General features: G+C 36.8%; 1 protein-coding gene across 2 annotated transcripts in view; it reads right to left on the reverse strand.

Moving 5' to 3' along the window:
- The window catches only part of PCNX1 (pecanex 1), a gene marked incomplete at its 5' end in the record, with an annotated part of 92,131 nt that overhangs the window by 12,057 nt on the left and 60,557 nt on the right, over positions 1-19,517 (reverse strand). For both annotated transcript variants that reach the window (XM_082484797.1, XM_082484796.1), the window contains 14 exons: positions 1,214-1,364; positions 2,603-2,703; positions 4,097-4,327; positions 5,237-5,490; positions 5,912-6,127; positions 6,906-6,964; positions 8,082-8,211; positions 8,804-8,912; positions 9,328-9,505; positions 10,827-10,968; positions 13,548-13,698; positions 15,280-15,372; positions 17,072-17,177; positions 18,903-19,012. In XM_082484797.1, coding sequence (XP_082340923.1) covers positions 1,214-1,364; positions 2,603-2,703; positions 4,097-4,327; positions 5,237-5,490; positions 5,912-6,127; positions 6,906-6,964; positions 8,082-8,211; positions 8,804-8,912; positions 9,328-9,505; positions 10,827-10,968; positions 13,548-13,698; positions 15,280-15,372; positions 17,072-17,177; positions 18,903-19,012 — 2,031 coding nt within the window. The remainder of the gene's footprint in view (positions 1-1,213; positions 1,365-2,602; positions 2,704-4,096; positions 4,328-5,236; positions 5,491-5,911; positions 6,128-6,905; positions 6,965-8,081; positions 8,212-8,803; positions 8,913-9,327; positions 9,506-10,826; positions 10,969-13,547; positions 13,699-15,279; positions 15,373-17,071; positions 17,178-18,902; positions 19,013-19,517) is intronic.

Consider the following 19,517-nt stretch of genomic DNA (forward strand, 5'->3'; position numbering starts at 1 on the left):
TACTACCACACAACTTACATTACTGACAGTTCAAGTAGAAACACAAAATTTACAAGTTCAATTCAGTATTAGGTCACACTACTTTCCAGTTAAAAAAGGATAGTGGTTAATACCTAAATTTCCAACACTGGTTGAAGCCTCGATATGCTATTGCACTGCAAGTAAATAAAAATCACCCTTTATAGATTAATACAATAATATTCAGAAAAACCTTTTTTATTGTTAGACTTGTTTGGTTTATTCTCACTTTTCGTTCTCTGATTTAATTCAAGCCCATTCTGCAGGGTAACCCAAATATACTGAGAAGACTTCAGAGTGGTACTTCTGCTGGTTTCAACAACGACTTAAAAATTATTCTACTTCGCTATATGCAGTCCTAACATACACATTCTGCTAAATTCAGGGAGTCTGCGTTACATGAAGGAGTTTACTCAGTCACTGCAAGCTTTGGAGGATTTCTATACTGGAATGAAGGCAAAAAAAGAAACCAATTATTTAAAAAGTGCAACTAAGATTTGCCTAATTACTATGATTTTCAAGCAATCTGTTCTTCTAGAGTACCAACAACTTTTCTCATCCTCACAGAGCACTTATCACTCAGCACATGCTTTCTTGTACTTGCTGAGCTTAGTTAATAGATGCACTGGACAGAATTTGAGATTGTTCATCTTCACCCTCACTTCACTCTGAAGACTAACCACAATTTCAGCTTATTGAAAAGCAATCTTCTAATTCTCACCTGAAACCTTACTGACAGGACCAATGAGTAATGCCCAAGTGTCTTATTACAACGCTTCACAGAAAAAAGAACAAGAAAAATAACTTCCATTGGAGGAAAGGGCTGTGCAGCTTTGAACAGCATAACTTTTAAGCCACTTATATATGTGGGGAGGGGAACAGGGAGGAAAAATAGAGAGGCTGTTCATAAGGGAATTCTCTAGATGAATATGAAACAGGGCTTGACATGTTCTCTGATCAACATTTGATGTAATTTTCAAGCTCTGAGCATAAACTATATTTCCTTTTTGTCTGTATCAGCTTCCACATGAGCTATAATTAAAAAAAAGGACAAGACAATATATTCCCTCATTTTCAGTTGTCTATCTCTATCACATGCCCTTTTAGTCTTTCCCTCTTTCTCTCCCAGCTGCTTATTTTTTAAAGAACAAACACACAAAAAGAACTGGAGACATCTCCCTGTGTAACCCCTCACCTGATGTAACTTAAGTGACATCCGTATACCAGGAACAACTACTTTCCTCAGTAATTCCATGTCAGCAAAGATCCATTCATCTCTAATTGAAGATATACGGAAGTCACCCTTAAACAGGGCATGCAGGCCATACAAGAAGGATTCCAGGTTACTGTTGAGGAAGAAAAAGAAATGAAGGAAATAGCCCAAATATTAACAGAAATACAAATGTATCCACAATTATCATCAATGACAAGAGCAGAAAATACTGAACTGTACAGAAAGGCACACAATTCTTCTCTATGAAGATAACTTACAGGATAAGACAGGAAGAAGAGAACATACAAGTAAGGATGTGTGTCTAAGCAAAGCTTGAACGCTAAATGTCCATGTGCACTGAACAGGTAATGCATAAACCATACATGCAACAGACTATTTACACGGACTGAAGTAAACAGGAACACTGTGAGGAATGCCTGAAATTATTCTAAAAATTTTTAAAGAGAAAACTTTTCAGGGAATATAACACCACAAGGGACTGGTTAAGGAGGATATGTAGCTTCGGTTGTGCATATTTTAGTACAAAATAAAAATGTTGACAACATCCTCATGCTTAAAGGCATCATTTCCTTTTACTAAGCTAACTTAAGAGTGAAAAATCAAACATGTCCTGATCACTCTTGCGACTGCCTATCTGCAAGACCTTCAGGGGGCAATTGGCTGGTACTTAGAAGAATTAAGTAAAGTGAACAGGTTTTACAGTTGGCACCCAGCTGACCAATAGCTTCCACATCCAATTATGCTTCTTCTATTTTCTTTTTAAACCATCACCTCGTGTTTTCCTGAAACATACAACTCTCTCTTACATTGGCTTTCTAAAGTAAGTTGGGGCTGTCGGTCTGCAAGAGGCTGCCATATGATGACACAGTTAAGCTGAAGGAGATGTGCACAAAACAACTGCTCGCCAGCTAAACTGAGAAATTTATCATAATGGTCTGATCTAAACTTCCATCAAGATACACATGTTCTTCATTTTAAGAAGCTGTCCTCTTCCTCCCCCTATTTCCATATAGGGCACATATTTGGAACAGGAAATGGAGATTCATTTTAGAACTCAATCAGTTCTTGTTTTTTTCAGCAATTATAACTGGTCCTTACCGACACTAGAACTCACCTTGCATTAGTTTAATGAAACAAAATGCTAAAATTCAAGTTCTCCCTCGTTTGCTGTTCTTTGGTTACATTTCCCTGGCTGTTATAACGAACACAGGTTACATAGCATATCTGCCCACTTCACAGAAAGATGGCATTAAATATCTGTTTCTTTTATGAAGAGGTATTCATCTAATACCTAACCTATCAACCCAGAGGGATTTTGAGGAAAGGAAGCTTACAACAATATTTTATTACCTAGACATATGATGTGAAGCTGTTCCCAATGCTCTCCGCCCCAGAACACACAGTCCATAACACAATGTCACCAGGGGTGAGTCTTTACTTGAATCCAGTGGCTTGTAATAACGAAAGAGAAAAAAAAAAAGAATATTCAGGTGAATGGAATAAAGAAATCACCACAGAAAAAGCCTTCTGCCAGACACAGTAAAAAGACCCAAACACATACAACAGCACACAAACTCAAGTACCTACCACACCAGTTACTTTTGCTTAGACTTTCAATAAGAATTGTTTATTGAAAGTTTTGCAAGTATGTAGAATACTTGTAAAGGCAGATACACACACACTATATTTGAAATAAGACACATTGTAAGCTGAACAGATGCGTGTAACATTCTTCATGGATACCATGTATCTTGTATGCAAACTGCTGATTAGCAAAATTATGGGGATAAGACAAAAATATTTTTAGTGAATAACGTGGATTCTTACTTACTGCTTAGGAGTATATAATTCTGAGTTAACTGAAAATGTCCCTGGACTACAGCTTTATTTGGGGAAATTCACCCTCAGCTCAAAGCCAGTAGTAGCTGTATAGGGTATATAATGCCCTAGATAATAGTATTGTTCATTTAAGAGATTAAACCTGATATTCAATACCCACACAAAATATTTCACAAGACTGACTTGGACGGAAACACTTTTCTTCAGCTGTTTGCCACCTGACCGCAGAATGCTTTAAATCTTCCACTTGTTATAATGGGCTTCTAATTAATCTTTTACCTCCAAAGTAAAACTGAACTCTGAAGTCTCAGATCCTTCATTAAACACGTAATTTCCAACTATATTCCTGTCCCTTTAATCTCACTCAATTTCTGCTTATTCTCAAAGGCAACACTACTTTGACTAGATCACATTTTTTTTTTTTGTAAACAGTAAGTCAAGGCATTCCTCTCCAAACATACTAATGTTTCTATTTAAAAGGTGAAAGGATTTGCAGAGGGGGGAAAAGGGTTGAATATGGGATGATAATTTTCACAAGCCAACAATTCCAGTGGTGGAGAAATGGTATACTATGACCACCAAGAAAAAATTAGTCAGTTTTATAAGCTGTCACAAGGTATTTGTTTTTTGGGGGGCTTTTGTTTTGTGTGTTTTTGTTTCAGTTAGGGTTCATTTGTTTGTAACCACTGACATCTAAGCACAAAACATCGATTCTATAAACACATCCTTTCGCATGCAGATAAATGCTTAAGATTCAACTGATTCATTTGAACTGGTAAATGAAAATTCATTAATGAACAGGTTAAATCATACGCTACTTACAGAATTTATTTAAATTCACGTGTCAAAAGCAGAAGATCAAAATAATCAAAAATAAATTAATATTTCAATTATAAATCTTTATTTTAAAGAACAATATTAAACCAGCCTGTAAATCAAACCAACAGGGAAAAAATGCAACCATGCTAGAATAGTGAATGGCTCTCCTCACATGTTCATACTTACCTTTTCTCTTCGAGAGCAGCAATATTCTATCCAGTTCAAATATATCATACAGAAACTCTCTCTTGAGATCCCTGCTAGACGGTGGTCATAATCCTCATCAATATTTGGGTTAAATGTTGGGTCTACATCAACATAATTGCGGTCTGTGCACAACCGCAGTCCTTCCTGCATTGTCTCATTAGCTAACCATTCCTCTAGCTTGGGGGATGTTGTGACATAATAGATGATTCCCTGAAACAGTAGTAGTCAAAAATATGAGTCAGTATTGCAATAAAAGTCAGCAATCTCAATTGTTTCAATTTGTTTGCATTATTTTCCTGGTAATGAACAAAACTGATACACAATAGCATTTATTTGGCTCAGAGATGCAAAAAATTGGCACAGAAAACATAATACAGGTTTATATACAGGCATATTTTTCAAAGACTGTCAAGATTTCTGAAGCACGCACTGAAGGAATAAGGAAAAGGAAAAAGGATGGGACAGGAATTTTACTGTAATTTTGCAGAAAAACAAATACATAGGAATTTTTACCTAGTTAACATGGAGGTTTAGATACTGAATTCCTAAAGAATTCAGATGTTAAATAGAAGACAAGACAGTTTAACACCCTTGGGTTTTTTTGGGGGGGAAGAGGCCCACAACTGATGCGTGTATGAATAAGCATCTTGGAAATATTGAAAGCTGAAAATTTTCAGCTTTCTGAAAGAGGATAGCTTATGAAAGATTTCAATTACTAAACCGATTCTCTGAAGGGATCTGAGACCTGGAGTCCTCTTACAACACCGACAGGAACGGTTCAACAGCATTTAAAGACCGAAGCAGCTTGGCTTTCTCCAAGAGAAACACACTATTTAACTTATTTTCAACACTGGTATTAGATTCGGGTAACAGCTTTCAAATTTCTACTTCAGCTAGAAAGTGTCCTCTCTCTGTTCTAGACTACAGGGTCATGGTCCTGCTCATGCACCAGAGTAACCATCAGTTTGGCAAACTCTGTCCTTGTTTGATGAAGGTGTTCATATATCTATAACTCGTATCACATTCTATGATATTCATATGAAAGTTCAGGACATTAAGCAGTTCCTAGATGTAATCCAGCATAGTGCATCCCTTGGGGGGAGGTAATTGGAATCATACCTTCACATAGTAAGTAGTGAGAATTTTCCGGAGATCAAAGACTTGAAGCATGGAAGCTGCACTGTTGTCAGTGATGCTATAACCCTCCAGAACATACTTTGTCACAAGCACTTCCCAAGCCAGCCAGCGCTGCCCAAAGGCAGCATTAAAAGAAAGCATGTGAGGAAGGTGGCCTGGTTCACAGCAACAAAAACCTTCATCTTCCTCTACGCCTTCAGTGATGGCCTCTACTTCTCGTTGCTGGCAGTAAGTTCCTTAGGAGAAAATAGAGAAAAGAAGGACTTGAACGCTTTATATGATTGCTTTAATGTTGACTTGTGTTTAAAAGTGTTTAGAATCCAATCCCTCTTTGATTATGTTTCTGTAACACCAACTAAACTATCTGCTAATGAACAGGAAAGATTTTGTTAGCTTAATTTATCACTCTAGGATACCATTTTAGTTAGGTGTCAGAATCAATTATGGTGGCCAAGTTGCACCAAAATGGAAAGAGAGACTTAGCATCAACTCTGTGACAGCAAGCTAGTTTTCCTTATAAGTGACAGGGGCATAAAGAGGCCCTGCAGCCCATTTTCAAAGCAATTAATTTACAGGTTCGAACTGAAGATAACTCATGTTTCCAAAGCAGAAGTCCACTTTTCAGTATAGACAGTTAAGGAAGTGTAACACACTCACCTCTGAATTCAAGCCCCCTCAGCTGGAAAGTGACCAAGCCATTTCCTATCTCTATAAGGTGTACTAGTGCATTGAGGTAGTCAGAGGCTAGGATGAAGCAGTCCCCAGTACTATAGTTTCCCCAGCGGCCCAACAACAAGTCTCCACATAGGCTGTGCTGAAGGGAACGGGTTAAATGTTCATAGAAGATTGAATTCAGGTTATTATCATCTGAACCTGCAAGAAGATTGGATTTGGGTCATTATCTGAAACTGAAGAAAAACATCAAGCTTGAATGTCAATTATCACTTCACATGGAATCCCACAATTTTCTTAACAGCAATGTTGTTTCAAGGTCATTCTCTACACCTCAGACCCCCTTTTTTAAGGGACAACTACTCAAAATGAGTGACATTTAGTATTTTTGACCAAGTTTCTTCCCTTCTTAGTCCCCCACCTTCCAAATTATTCCTTCGGTTCCACTCATGCATCTCCCATCAATCTATTCCACATAATAAAGTGCAAAAGCAGATGAGCACAGAAGAACCTCAGTAATGCCTGTTGTACTGGTCTCATCACCATGACAGAGTCCCTCAAATAAAGTTTGGCTTTTTTTAACCACTTAGGAAGAATAAAAAGCAAAACAGCATAACACATATTATGATTATAAAAACAGAAGTAAAGCAGACACATAAAGGTAAGGGGGAAAACAAGGAAAACCTACAGTACAGTCTAAAGCATAAAGCAAGAGGGAGGTGATGGAAGAGAAAATAACAGTAGACAGAATGGCTAGGCAGGGTTGGAGAAGATCAGAGGGCAAGCTGATCTTTAGTCCTATAAAAAAAAAAAACTAAGAGCCATTTACATTTAAAAAAAACACACCACTATTCAAAAAAAACCCCCAAACCCTCCAAAAAACCTCACAACGAAACCCCACCCAAAAAAACCCCCAACAAAACCCAAACCCCAAAAAACCCCACGCCACCACCAAAAAAAAAGCCAGACTAAAAGCTACCTGGATTTCGATCAAGCTGGGAAGCCAGTCTTGTATTTGAATGATCCACACGCTTTGTGCTGCAAATATAATAAAGCATACTTAACAAAATTTATTTCTGTAAGAAAATTTAAGGGAAGAAACCACTAACAGAATAAAAATGGTTAAAAAAAATACTCCCACTGAAACAGTTTCAAAAAGTTATTTTAAAATAATTTTATGTTCCAATTTGCTGCTCTTGTCATGTAGAAGTATTTTCTGCCTATAATAGCATTATGATCCAATACCTAATAAAGTTTGTCCACCGTAGGTAGCCATAGAACAATTTTTAGCTTTAGATATAAGTATATATATTTTCTTAGATCATAAAACTTTAGATGTGGCAAACTTAAAAATTAACAAAAAACAGCTAACATTCCAGTAGACTTTACTGAAAGGGTGATTTCCAGAAAGTTATTTCATTGGCTGAAGTCACAAGCTTAACTCTTTAACATAAGATTTGGAACATTGTATTTAAGCTGTTCTAGTGTTAGAAGGGAAAAAAGCAATAAAGCAGTGAAATGAAAAATTAATTCTCCATAAATACCAGAACTATCTGCTCATCTTGCCCTACGCTGTTTACCTAACATTTCATTGGACTGATATTCCATCAACAACAGTGGACCTTGGAGAAATAAAACACAGGGAGATATAATCTGACACAGAATCTTTTAAAACTGATCCCACCTTGACCAAACAAGATTTACTTTTTAAGATTTTTATATTGAGGTTAGCCAGTTTTAGCTATGAAAACGACAATAATGAACACAGGTGAAATACAGTTATGAACTGCCCCTCCAAACCTTTTTGGACATAAATTCACTTTCTGATTAAAACTGTACTTTACAATACTATCATTTATATGTTTAAAAAAATTTACCGGAATGGCATACCTCTAAGTAGAAATTACTTAAGCTAAAGCAAATGTTGCTAGTATAAAAACAGCTGCTACACTATTTCAGAAACAAGTTCATTGAAAATTTCAGTGCTATAAACTGATTTCCTCTGGAAGAATAGTGGCACTTGGGAGGGGGAAAAAAAAAAAAAAACACACAAAAAAAAAAACCCAAACAAAAAAACCCCCAAAACATCACATTTAGCCACAGTAACATTATGAAAAAACAAGGACGCAAACTTTAAAGGTCTTATTTCACCTACTTGTAGTCTCTTTCCCAGAATTTGACAGGCCTGGCGTATGAAGTGATGAATATTGCACTTCCCAGAAAAGGATTCAGTGGAGTAGAAAAGAAAGCTGACACAGCTGCTTGGACAAACAACATTGCAGAATCTGTAGGATAACAGAATTAAGGAAAGCAAAGCAACAACTACTTTTTTTTCAAGCATCTGTAATAGTACCTGAAATAGACAGCAACACCAATTAAGATTAAAATAAGACCTCTAAGAATTTTTATGCAGCTAAGTATCTTTACAGGATCTCCAGCAATAAGGGGTTTATTTTTGTTTTTAAAGAAATAGGTGAAAATACGGCACTAAACATAGTGATCATTTTCTTTCTTAAAATTCTACACAGAATACTAACTCAACACTCCATTCAAACCAGTCTACAGAAGCTTAAAATGCAGAGCTTAAGAACTAAAACCATAGTTAGTTGAGAAAGGGAATGACTGTCATATGAAAAGCTGTGTCATTTTCAGAATGAAATAACTCCTGCTCCATGTTTCTTTTATATTCCTACTCTATCTACTACTGTATAATTCATAGCAAGGCAGGAAGTGTGTAGTTTTTCATAAATACTCACTAGACAAACCAAACCTGTTCATTCAGTAGATTTAGCCCATAATACATAATCCATTACAATGCAACACTCAGACGTTATAAACACATGACCTCAGGAAAAAGTTCACATTTTCAAAGGATACGTGGCACAGCAAAGGGCTGGGCAAAAGCATGGAAGGCAGATCCCCATGTGATCTGCCAGGGAGCAATGTAGGTATACACAAATCTCAATTTATAAAAGAGTTCCCAAAGCTACAGGGGGAAAAAAAAAAAAAAAAAAAAAAAGAGAAGAAAAATTTAGTGATTGGGCTGAGAATCAACATGCTTTGCAGTACACAAATATCATGAAGAATTTACTGGTCACACTAGAGTTCTTACTGATCTACCAGAAGCCTTGAGACTTACAAAAAGGACGTAATACTGAAGCAAGTAACATTACACACACTTCATTGTTGTACTAACAGAAACTCATGAGTTGTTTAGAAAGTTACATATGCTTTCTCAAGCAAACGTAAGTGCTTTGGGAAGGAGAAGCCTTAACTATCTTATAGCATATTGATTACAGTACCAATAGGACTGATGATCTGGAGGAGTACCTATCTGTTAGGACTACCTGTTTTCCCTTTTGGATGACCTGAAACACCTAGAAATAGACAGTTAAAGTTACCTTGCTGAAGAGTATGGACATGAAGAAGAGATCTAGCAGCATGGTCTCAGTAAAACTTTTGTAATCAAAAGTAAAGAAGAGCACTGTGAAAATAACAGTGACATACTGGCACGTTGGGCTACTGAATGATGAACGCAGTAACTTCAAGCCAGCTATTGTGATCATTAAAGCACCCAACCTGTGTAAGAAATTCACACAAAACCATTATTTATCTGCTGTCCGAAAGGGGTTTAAAGACCACCTAAATTGTTGCTGTCATACAATTATAATCTCTTCAAACTCAAGGTTTAGATTTGGGTTTGCTTTTGGAGGTGGGCAGGGGGGAAATGTTCGTTTCTTGTTTTTTTTATTGAGATTTTTAAATTGTTTTTTAAAGGCTACTATAGTCCAAGTCTTTCTACTAGTATTCTCAAACCAATCTGTATTCAAGGATTAGCATTATTTGTAAGAGTCTCACAAAAAAAAGAAAAAAGGAGGCGAAATATCCTTGTACTCTGAAAAGAAACGTGGTCTTTATTTAGGTTATGAATATTGAGATGCAGAAATGCTACAAGTGCTCTAGATTAGTCAGCAAAAGAATGTTAATGAACACTGGATTATCATTATTTTCTGCATGACTATAGCGCTCCAGCTTATATTGGGGGAACCACAACTTAATCTTACAGTGATATATTCAGAGGTAGTAACTGACAGATCAAAGGGTTATAAAAATAACATTCAGGTAATGTAGTGGCAATATGCCTCACAAAGGTCTTGTAGTAACAAGAGTAATGAACCCAAAGCAAGAACTTAGTAGATCCAGGGATTATTAAACTTTTTAAAAAAACAAACCCACACCCCCAAAAAATCCAACGCCACCCCCACCATCACCCCCAAATACATGTTTCATTTTGTTTCAAGAGTTATTTTCTCTACAACACTCTGCTCTCTACACTGCTCAAGGAATTACAATAACGGCTCAATTTAAGAGGCAGTGTGCAATTCCATCTGGATAGAGATTACACTTAGGGGCTGGAAGGCCTGGGGAATTCCTTGATGAGAGCAGAAAGCTATATAGGGGCTGCAAGCTGTCACTTCAACTCAGGGAACATTACACAAGTCTTAAGTTTACAAGTGACTAAATACCAGAACATATTGTCACTATCTTGAACTTGCAGTCCAGATAATCATATTTTAGACTCTGAAGATCAACAAGGAGATTCTGATATCATGCTACTAGATAATTCTGCAGCCTGCAATCTTTACAGTATATGTTATGGATTGAATGATTTATCTTTGGGGAGGGTTCCTAGTTTAACACTGTAACAATACTCCATTCAGTTTAAGTCAACAAGGTGACTCGCTTGTATAAAAGCTTTCAAATAAAGAAAAACAATTTATTTCTTGCCTTAGTTTTAAGACAATAGCATTAACTGTCTTTCCATTGAGGCCAGAATTCACTATTTAATTTCGCACCACAGTAGACATACCCAGATTATTTGATAACCTTTTCTACTTACTCAGTATCCAGTTTCTTTGGACTAGCAATATTCTTAGCGCTGCTACTAAGCTCATTGAGGACTATCAGTGGATAGATAACATTCTTCTCTACAAAAAGGAGCCAAATGTGAAGTTTCTCAAACCACATAACATGTGCAGCATCTATCAAGATATATTAAAAAGAAGAAATCAGATCACGCTATCAAATCAAACTCAGCTAACAGAATAAAGATTCTTGATCCAAGTAATTACAGAGCCAAACATTAACTGTATTCTTACACTGCACTGTCCACGTTTCAGCTGGATAGAGTTAGTTTTCTTACTTGCAGCTGGTATAGTGCTGTAAACTGGATTTAGGATGAGAATAATGTTGATAACTCACTTATGTTTTAGTTGTTGCTAAGCAGTCAAGGACTTTTCAACTTCTCATACTGGCCTGCCAACAAGAAGGCAAGAGGCCCTCATCAAGCTGGGGGGGGGGGGGGGGGGGGGGAGGGGGGGGAGGGCACAGCCAGGACAGCTGACCCCAAGTGACCAAAGGGATATTCCATACCATAAGATATCATGCTCAGCACATACAGCTGGGGAAATAAGGAAGGGGGGGATGATGACATTCGTAATTATGGTGGTTTGTCTTCCCAAGTAACCATTACCTGTGATGTAGCCCTGCTTTCCTGGAGATGGCTTAAACCCCTGCCTGCCGACGGGAAGCAGTGAACAAATTCCCTTTTTTGCTGTGCTCACATGCGTGGCTTTTGCTTTACTTAAACTGTCTTTATCTCAACCCACCAGTTTTCTCACTTTGACTCTTCCGATTCTCTCCCTCATCCCACTGGAGGGGGCGGGGGGGATAAGGGAGCAGCTGTATGGGTCCTAGTTGCCAGTTGGGGTTAAACCATGACATGGATTTTCATAAGTCTTATCTAACCAAAATAAAGAGAAGCTCCTTCTAAACTGCTGTCAGTAGCCCCAGTAGAGTTTTTGCACTGTTACACATCTATAGAAAATGTGTTACAGTATAAGAGTTTGCAAGCTACTTGCTTACTGCACATGGCAGGAAACAAACTGGGCTGCCACCTCTTCAGTAATTCCAACATTGATATTGATGAAGCTGTTTGACATTACGCATTTTACCTCATGCAAAAGGATGTTTTCCAACCATATCTGAACCAAAAGATTTCTGGTTTATGACTCTACAATATAGAAGAGCATATGTAACCTACCAACACAACTGTCAGACTTAAGAACTTCTTTTAAACTTCTACAATAATTGCAAAATATAACAGGATTGCTATTTTTAAAAATTAATGCAAATGAACATAATGAGAAAATTTGTTTTACATAGCAGTACAAATATAGGCTGGAAGACCTAATGGCAAAAATTATGTTAAACATGGCTGCAACATAAAGGGTTAAAGGCATACTTGAAAGAGGCTAGAAAAAGGCCTTCATTGCTATGAATGACTGCATGTGTCTAGATGAGCCCCAGCAAAAATTTAAGTTCTTTTTCTACAACGGAAGCCATAAGGACAGTCAGTCACTGACACGGCATGACTTCTCTTTAAGTTACAGGGACCAAACTGGGAGATGCTACAAACTTACATTTAACATTACTGGATATGACTTTCATCTTTCCCAAAAACACCACTACATATGGAAATACTGAAGTCAGGTATCAGCAAAGGGGCATCAACTGTAGCTTCTCTAGTTTCGTAGATTAAAAATCTAAGGCACACAACTGCACTGTTCACTTCTTCCTCCAAATAGAGTTTGGCATCATATTACAATTACTATTCATATTTATCCATCTTTACAACCCATCACTGAAAAAAAGCCCACAATTTTGACATCAGTGAAAAGACCACACTGCATAGCTGCTACAAAGGTAGGTTTGTGAATCAATCCTGGTAATGCTCTGCTCCTGAAAGCAGCAAAATGGTCGCTTTCTTTTTGTTACTGTCTTACCTTGAAAACTAACTGAACAGAAAAAACGAAATAGCTTCGATTTGTTTCTAAGCCATTTTTATACAAATTTCTTAAGTCTGCTGTTAACAGTAAAAATGTACCAACAGTGTGACCCCACGATCTACTGCCACATTTACCCATAATGGAAACCTGATCAGCAGTATAACTAACTTCATATTTTCTGCAGCTTTCAGGGAAAAATTTCATGGAAATGTAGACTTTAACACAAGGTGCAAGTGCATGTCTATGCAGATCAACTAGCAAGACTGGTCCCTTAGTGTGTTTTTCCATTAGTAGGCCACTTGCACTACTTTCTGTTGTTAAAACTTGCCAACAATACCATTAAGAATCAAATCTGTGCCAAGATGAAATCTCTGACAGCGTTCACCATACCTAATCCTCCAAAACATTTGAAAACTTACTACCTTCGAGAAATACCTAGCTAAACACACTCCATATTTACAAAAAAAAAAAAATTAAGGCAATCATTAGCACAAACTTTGCAACTTAAGATTTTGAAGACTGCGCTTTAATGAAACAGCTCTGAGATAATGTTAGCACATGTAGTATTTTATCATCATCAGTTAAGAGACACAGAAAAGGTCACGGAATCAAAGCATGAGGAACTGAGGAAGTTAGACATTTCTACGTTAGACATCATTAAATACTCCAGTGGTGAGAATAATAAAGACAAGAGATAAAGTGTATCAATAGGTAACACAAGTTGGTCAGCAACTATAGTTAAGTTCAAAAAAGGTGTCATGAATGATACTTACTTCGGACTTCAAACTGATAGTATTCCTTGGTTTTCAGCAGCGGGTGAGAAAAGCAATGCCAAGGAAGTTGCTTTCGGAGTTGAGGCAGAACATAATGGGTCACAAAGCCTACCGTACCCACCAATGCATAGAGAACATAACTTAAAATAGGCTAAAAAGAAGAATTGAAGAAGTTAAGGTTGGTGGTTTATAAACAAAATGATACACTAACAATGCAATACCTTTTCCAACACCTGGGCAGGTGCTCCTGTAACAGTAAGTTGGGAATGTATTTCTTAATGAGAAGCTGTGCTACCAACTTAAAGATCAAACGAGAAATGCTTATGAGAGAATAAACCATCTATTTCTAACAGATTTTCACTAAGCTGAGAAGTATTTTTAAAGTAAAAATAGTACACCAATCTTCCTTCATAGTCCATTGCTTCTGACCCATCTACACTTCATTTTGTAAATGATAAAGCCATTATCCTCTAAAGGCTGAACCCAATTTACATTTTAATCTGCTGGATAAAAGGAGGTATAAGCATAAGGAAAAACAACTCACAAATCTTACATTCTCTTGAGAAGAAGGTGAATGAGAAGCCTCCCACCAAGACCAAACTCTTTCACAGAAGTCACAAAATACTACTATATTAACATGGTATGAAGACTGGATTTCACAGCAACGCTGTCTACACACTAAAATTTTCTTCAAAGTTTCTAGATATGTCATAGCAAAATTAGGATTGCATTACCTTGTTATAAGCTGATTCAGAAATTCTGTGAAGCCTAAGCATATTGAACTATACATCTGGTAAAGAGCGTACAGACAAGTTTCGCAAACATGGGAGAAAGTAACATTTGGGAGGAGTACTGAAGTCCAGCCACACATTTGAACAGATACTTTGCTTAGAAAAAGCTAATATAACCACTTAAGTAGGACACTTCACCTGAAAACCTGAAGCTACCTAAACACACATACTTTTTAAAGTTAGTTTCTCCCTTTAACTGTAGGCAGCAGCAGGAAGGTAAAATCCTTCTAAAATACAGGCAAGAAACCTTCACTTACCTGACATAAGGCTGTTCATAAGCTAACCAATGGTTCATTACAGAAATACCAAAATAAAAAATTCATTAACTGCAACTCTTTAGGCAAACACCTTTACTTAAACGAATTCAAGCACAGGATCTGGTCTCACGTCATCATCATCAAGTGTGAATCATACATACACATTAAAAGTATCTGAAGCAGTAATATTAGATAGATCGATAAGTAAAAAACTTGAAACTCAAAGGCTCTTTGAAGTCCTGTAAACAAGCATTCCAGTAAAGGGGAACTCCCCTATGCTATAGTCTACAAACAGCCACACTAGCATGCAATTGCTGAGTCAAGGTTCAGACCCTCAATCTTTAAGAATCAAACCTTTTTAAACTTTTTTGTTTAGAAAAAGTTTAATTTTTTCTTACTCCAAAATGTTCCTGACTATTTAACTGAGACAGATGAAGCAAAAGAAGGCATTTTCTGTCAGAGACTAAAATAAAAATCCAAACTGTAAGAAAAAAAATAAGAAAGAGCAGAGGAAGAAGTGTTTTTGAGCACATAAACTGGAACGTGAAGATCTTCAGTCATGTACTTGTCACACTATATATTTAAAGACCGTCAGGAGACCCGGTACACTACCAGAATAAGTATTATATCACATTAGAGTATTTGCATATAAAAGAAAATGGCATACATGATGGAACACCTTACCTGTAAAACTGTAAATACTGTACTGACGTGAATTGCAAAATAGAGTACACCAATGACTATACACACAATCAGGTCAGATTGCAATCGTTCACTCTGGGGAGTCAAAACAAAGTAATTTTAGAAAACACCAGTTTTGGTTGTCCTCTTCAGATTCTTACTGACATCAGCAGTAATACAGTAACTGATTAAAGAACTTCAAATTATGCTAATGTTAATTACTTCCATTGAAGTTATCAGAAATTTCATAATATAAATCTTACCACCAAAAGCATTAATTCAAATGAGTTAAGTGGAGAGATGCATACCCAAAGTGGGGCAGGAGAAGCTAATATACCCAATATATTCTCTCTCTCTCATTGTGGACTGCGAGGGGAATAAGGACGCCACTACAGCACTGACGAAACAGCTGGAAGGGCTAACCAAATTCGCCATTTATGGGGCAATTACAAGCTCTGGAAGACAGCTGCCTAGACAGAGCCAAGGACCAGGTGAAACCACCAGCCCCTTTAACCCTTTTCCCCCCTCCTTTGCAGAAGGGTAAAGGATAGCTTTGAGGAATGAGTTTGAATTTTCCATTAGCTCTAAAAAATGAAGACAAGCTGTTGGTAACAAGCAAAAAATAACAAAACGAGTAATGCCAGACTCAGTCACAAGGGGGCAATACATACTTAGGGCCTCTACTCAGGGTTTTCAAGTTCAGACCTGTTCCCACTCTGTAAATATAGTATTAGTATTTTCAGCCCAGAAAATCATTCAAGAATTAACTACTCCAAAATCGGCCAAGTAATTACACACAGCAATTATTGCTGTCTTAACTTCCTGGGATACAATTTATTTATTTATTTTTAGATCTGCAAGTCCTGATTTAAAAAACACTAAAAGAAAGAATTTATCATCCTCAGCTCCCCTGCCCCTTGGTGACTAACAACACAGTTTGAGAGCTAAAGAGGAGCTTGCACCTCCTATAGTCATTCTCTTCTAAGCGTTAAAAGAACTACAGTTTCTCTGCTCTAAATATTTACTTGCAGTTTCCACACACTGCACCTTGTCATGCTCATGCCTGCTGCACCAGCAGAAACATATCTATGCTGTTATTCTCCTACAGCCAAGCCCTACACAACGTTAAATGAAAGTTCAACCTTCTTTTGTACAAGTTAAACATACTAAGCTTTTTAAGTCTCTTACTGCTCCACTGTGCAAAAAAGAATAACGTTTAAATATTACTATTTTCATAAATATTTAGAGTGAATTTGTACAAATAATTCTAAGTATGTGCTAAAGTAAATGGAACAGGTTACACCTGCTCCTCCAAACAAACAACCAACCCACCCACAAAAAAACCTACAACACTTTCCATCATTTTTATTTACTGCTTCTGGAACAGCATGCACAAAGCTCTTGCTCACAATTACTACAAATACTGAGTTAATATAGTTTTGCCACCGTTAACTCTTTCCCATTAAGTTCTGCACAAAAGCAAGTATCATTTACTATCATCAATATAAGCTAGAAAAAACCCTCAATGATACTTCACTGAATTCACACTAGGGAATACCAGTTCTCTCACGTTCCTCCTTATAACTTAAATCGCAATATGAGCATTATACTCTTAATGTAGTACAGCAGTTCATCTGCAGATTTAAAGGAAACACTCCGATATCCATTGTAATCAACACCTGAACACCATGGTAATTAACAAGTATTGTGAGCCAAGTAAGATCCAGATTGATGCTACACAAATCAACATAAAGCATTAGACTGAATTAAAAAAAAAATTAAAAAGCCTACTTACCACAGAATTTCTAAGCTTTTCAGGTAAAGGATCTTTTACTTCAGACAGAGGATCCTCGGGGTTTTTGTCTTCAGAATTAGGAAAAAATTTTGATTGCACTAAAGAGCTTAAAGAAAGACAAAAAAGAACCCACTGAAAAGCATGTATTGTTTGTTCTATGTAGTTTTAGAATAACAACAAAGTCAGAAGTTATATTACAAGTTGATTACAAGAAAAAATAATCCTGGCTTATTAGTGCTTTCACATGGCTGAACCAATTTACGAAGATGAGATCTCAACTTTATAAAAGAATTAGTCCCCTGGTTGCACACAACGACCACCATTCAAGATGAGTTGCCAGGTGTTGTTCAAAGAGCAGTTTCTCTAGCACCAACAGGAGTAACTGAACAAATACTGAATTTTAAGTGGAGTTCTTAGTACCCACAAAACAAAACTTTAGTTCATAAATAACTGAACAGAAATGTAACTTGGTGCAAAGCTTAGAAGTGGTCTATTTGTCAATACCAATTAGAAAACCAAGAATTCCTTGGTTTAATGCAAACTTCAAAAGCAACAAAAAAAAAAAGACCTATACTACCCTGATTAATTCATGAATTAGCCATGCCGAACAAACTACTAAATTCTTAGCAGACCTTGCTGGTCCTAAAGCCCAAACAACTCATACCTAAACTTTCAGAAGACCGTATGCAGCACTGCTAGCTATACCTAAGCATCTCACAACCCCCTAATGGGATTTTTCTTACAATACCCCTTGTACTACAGAAATATGTATTATTTCATTTTATGGACAGGAAGCTCACTATGCAATGAGCCCTAGATCAAAGACAATTACATATTGCAATGTATTGCAATGCTTTACTGTGCCACTTCTGGCTAAACAGGTGAACCTGCAGGTCAAACATAAGCTTCCAGGCTATAGTACTTGGAAAGAACAAAAGAACAGGTATCTAGGGACAAGGACCTCATACCAACTGAGCAAAGTCATGTGAACTAAGCGTAACAGGACAAGGTTTAGTTGCTAACCCAGAGATAAGAATTTTTCTTCTGTGTGATCACTCACGAATCATTAATCGCCTTGTTCACAGAAGAGGCCCCTCACTATCTACCCCAGACTACTGCTTATCAAATTCATCCAACATTATGGCTAAATTTAAATCCAAGTTCAAGCTCTGCCTAACCCAGGTTTGTGATTGAGCCTCTATTGGCTATTCTGTGGGAGGTGTTTCTCCTACTGGAACTATTTTGTTTTATACATATAATTATTAACCGATTCAGAAATACTCTCATCATTAGATCAATACTCCAACTCAGAATAGCAACATGAATACGTTTCCCCATGCTCATCACAACAAACAGATCCTTATTGTTCTGCAGCCGAGATGAAATCATTTGGACAAGTGCTTTGAGCACACATTCAAGATAAGAACGCAGGAACAAATTAAGTAAGAGAAATGGTACAGAAATCCACACGTGGGCTTCAGCTTAAATAAGTGCTTTGAGTACCTCTTTAAAAACAGAACAGGTACAAGTTGTTCAGCACAAACACATCAGCAGAAAGATGACACCAACTGGTAGGAGAATATCAGCAGGCAGTTAAATCAAGTTTTGGCATGTGAGTGATTTGCCAGAAGTCACAACAAAAAGTTGTCATTAGAGGAAGAACTAGGTGCAAAATCTGAGAATTTCTCTCTAACTACTGAATGAATATCATACTATATTTGATAATGATGGTGACTACCAGTTAAAACAGTACTAATATCTAAAATTATAAATAATGTTCCCTTGCCATTTGCTTCTTCCTTAGGGAAGGGACACAAATTGAGTCACTTACAAAAGTACAGAAGGGTCACTACTCTGTCTGCTGAGATGATACGATATTGCCACTAACAAACCACAAAATATGGAGAAGAGAACTGGTATATGCTGCCCATCCCAAGAATCCTGGAAACAGAAAGGAGACAAAGTTTATATAACATTTATCTGACATACAAGAATCACATATATCATAGTAAGAGAATGGAAACACTAACTAAAGACTTTTAGTACAAAAATATTGTTCAATATTTACCTATGTTTCACTGTAGATCAGAAATTCTAACATAGTGTACATCCCTTAAACCCACACCATCATTAAACAGTCCTCTGTTTTCATAACCCTTATGAAGAATTTCCTGCATTCCTTGAGACCACAGGTTTTTAGAGTTGCATTTATTCACATCTTAATTTTGAAAGTTACATGTGTTTTTACTCAGATTTTTTTTTTCTAATGTGCTGAATTCAGATCAAACCAGTGGCTTTATTTTTGTTTTCATGATCTCTCTGGATCTGAAAAGATGAGACACTGATTCTTTGCTAAAGCTTGTTTATCTTCAACAGATGTGTTTACAAAAGGCTAGCAGACAAATGTACAAATTCACAGAAAGCTAATGATGTTCTGTGGGTGATA

Source organism: Vanellus vanellus (genome assembly GCF_965231255.1).
Source record: "Vanellus vanellus genome assembly, chromosome: 6".
NCBI classification, from domain to species: domain Eukaryota; kingdom Metazoa; phylum Chordata; class Aves; order Charadriiformes; family Charadriidae; genus Vanellus; species Vanellus vanellus.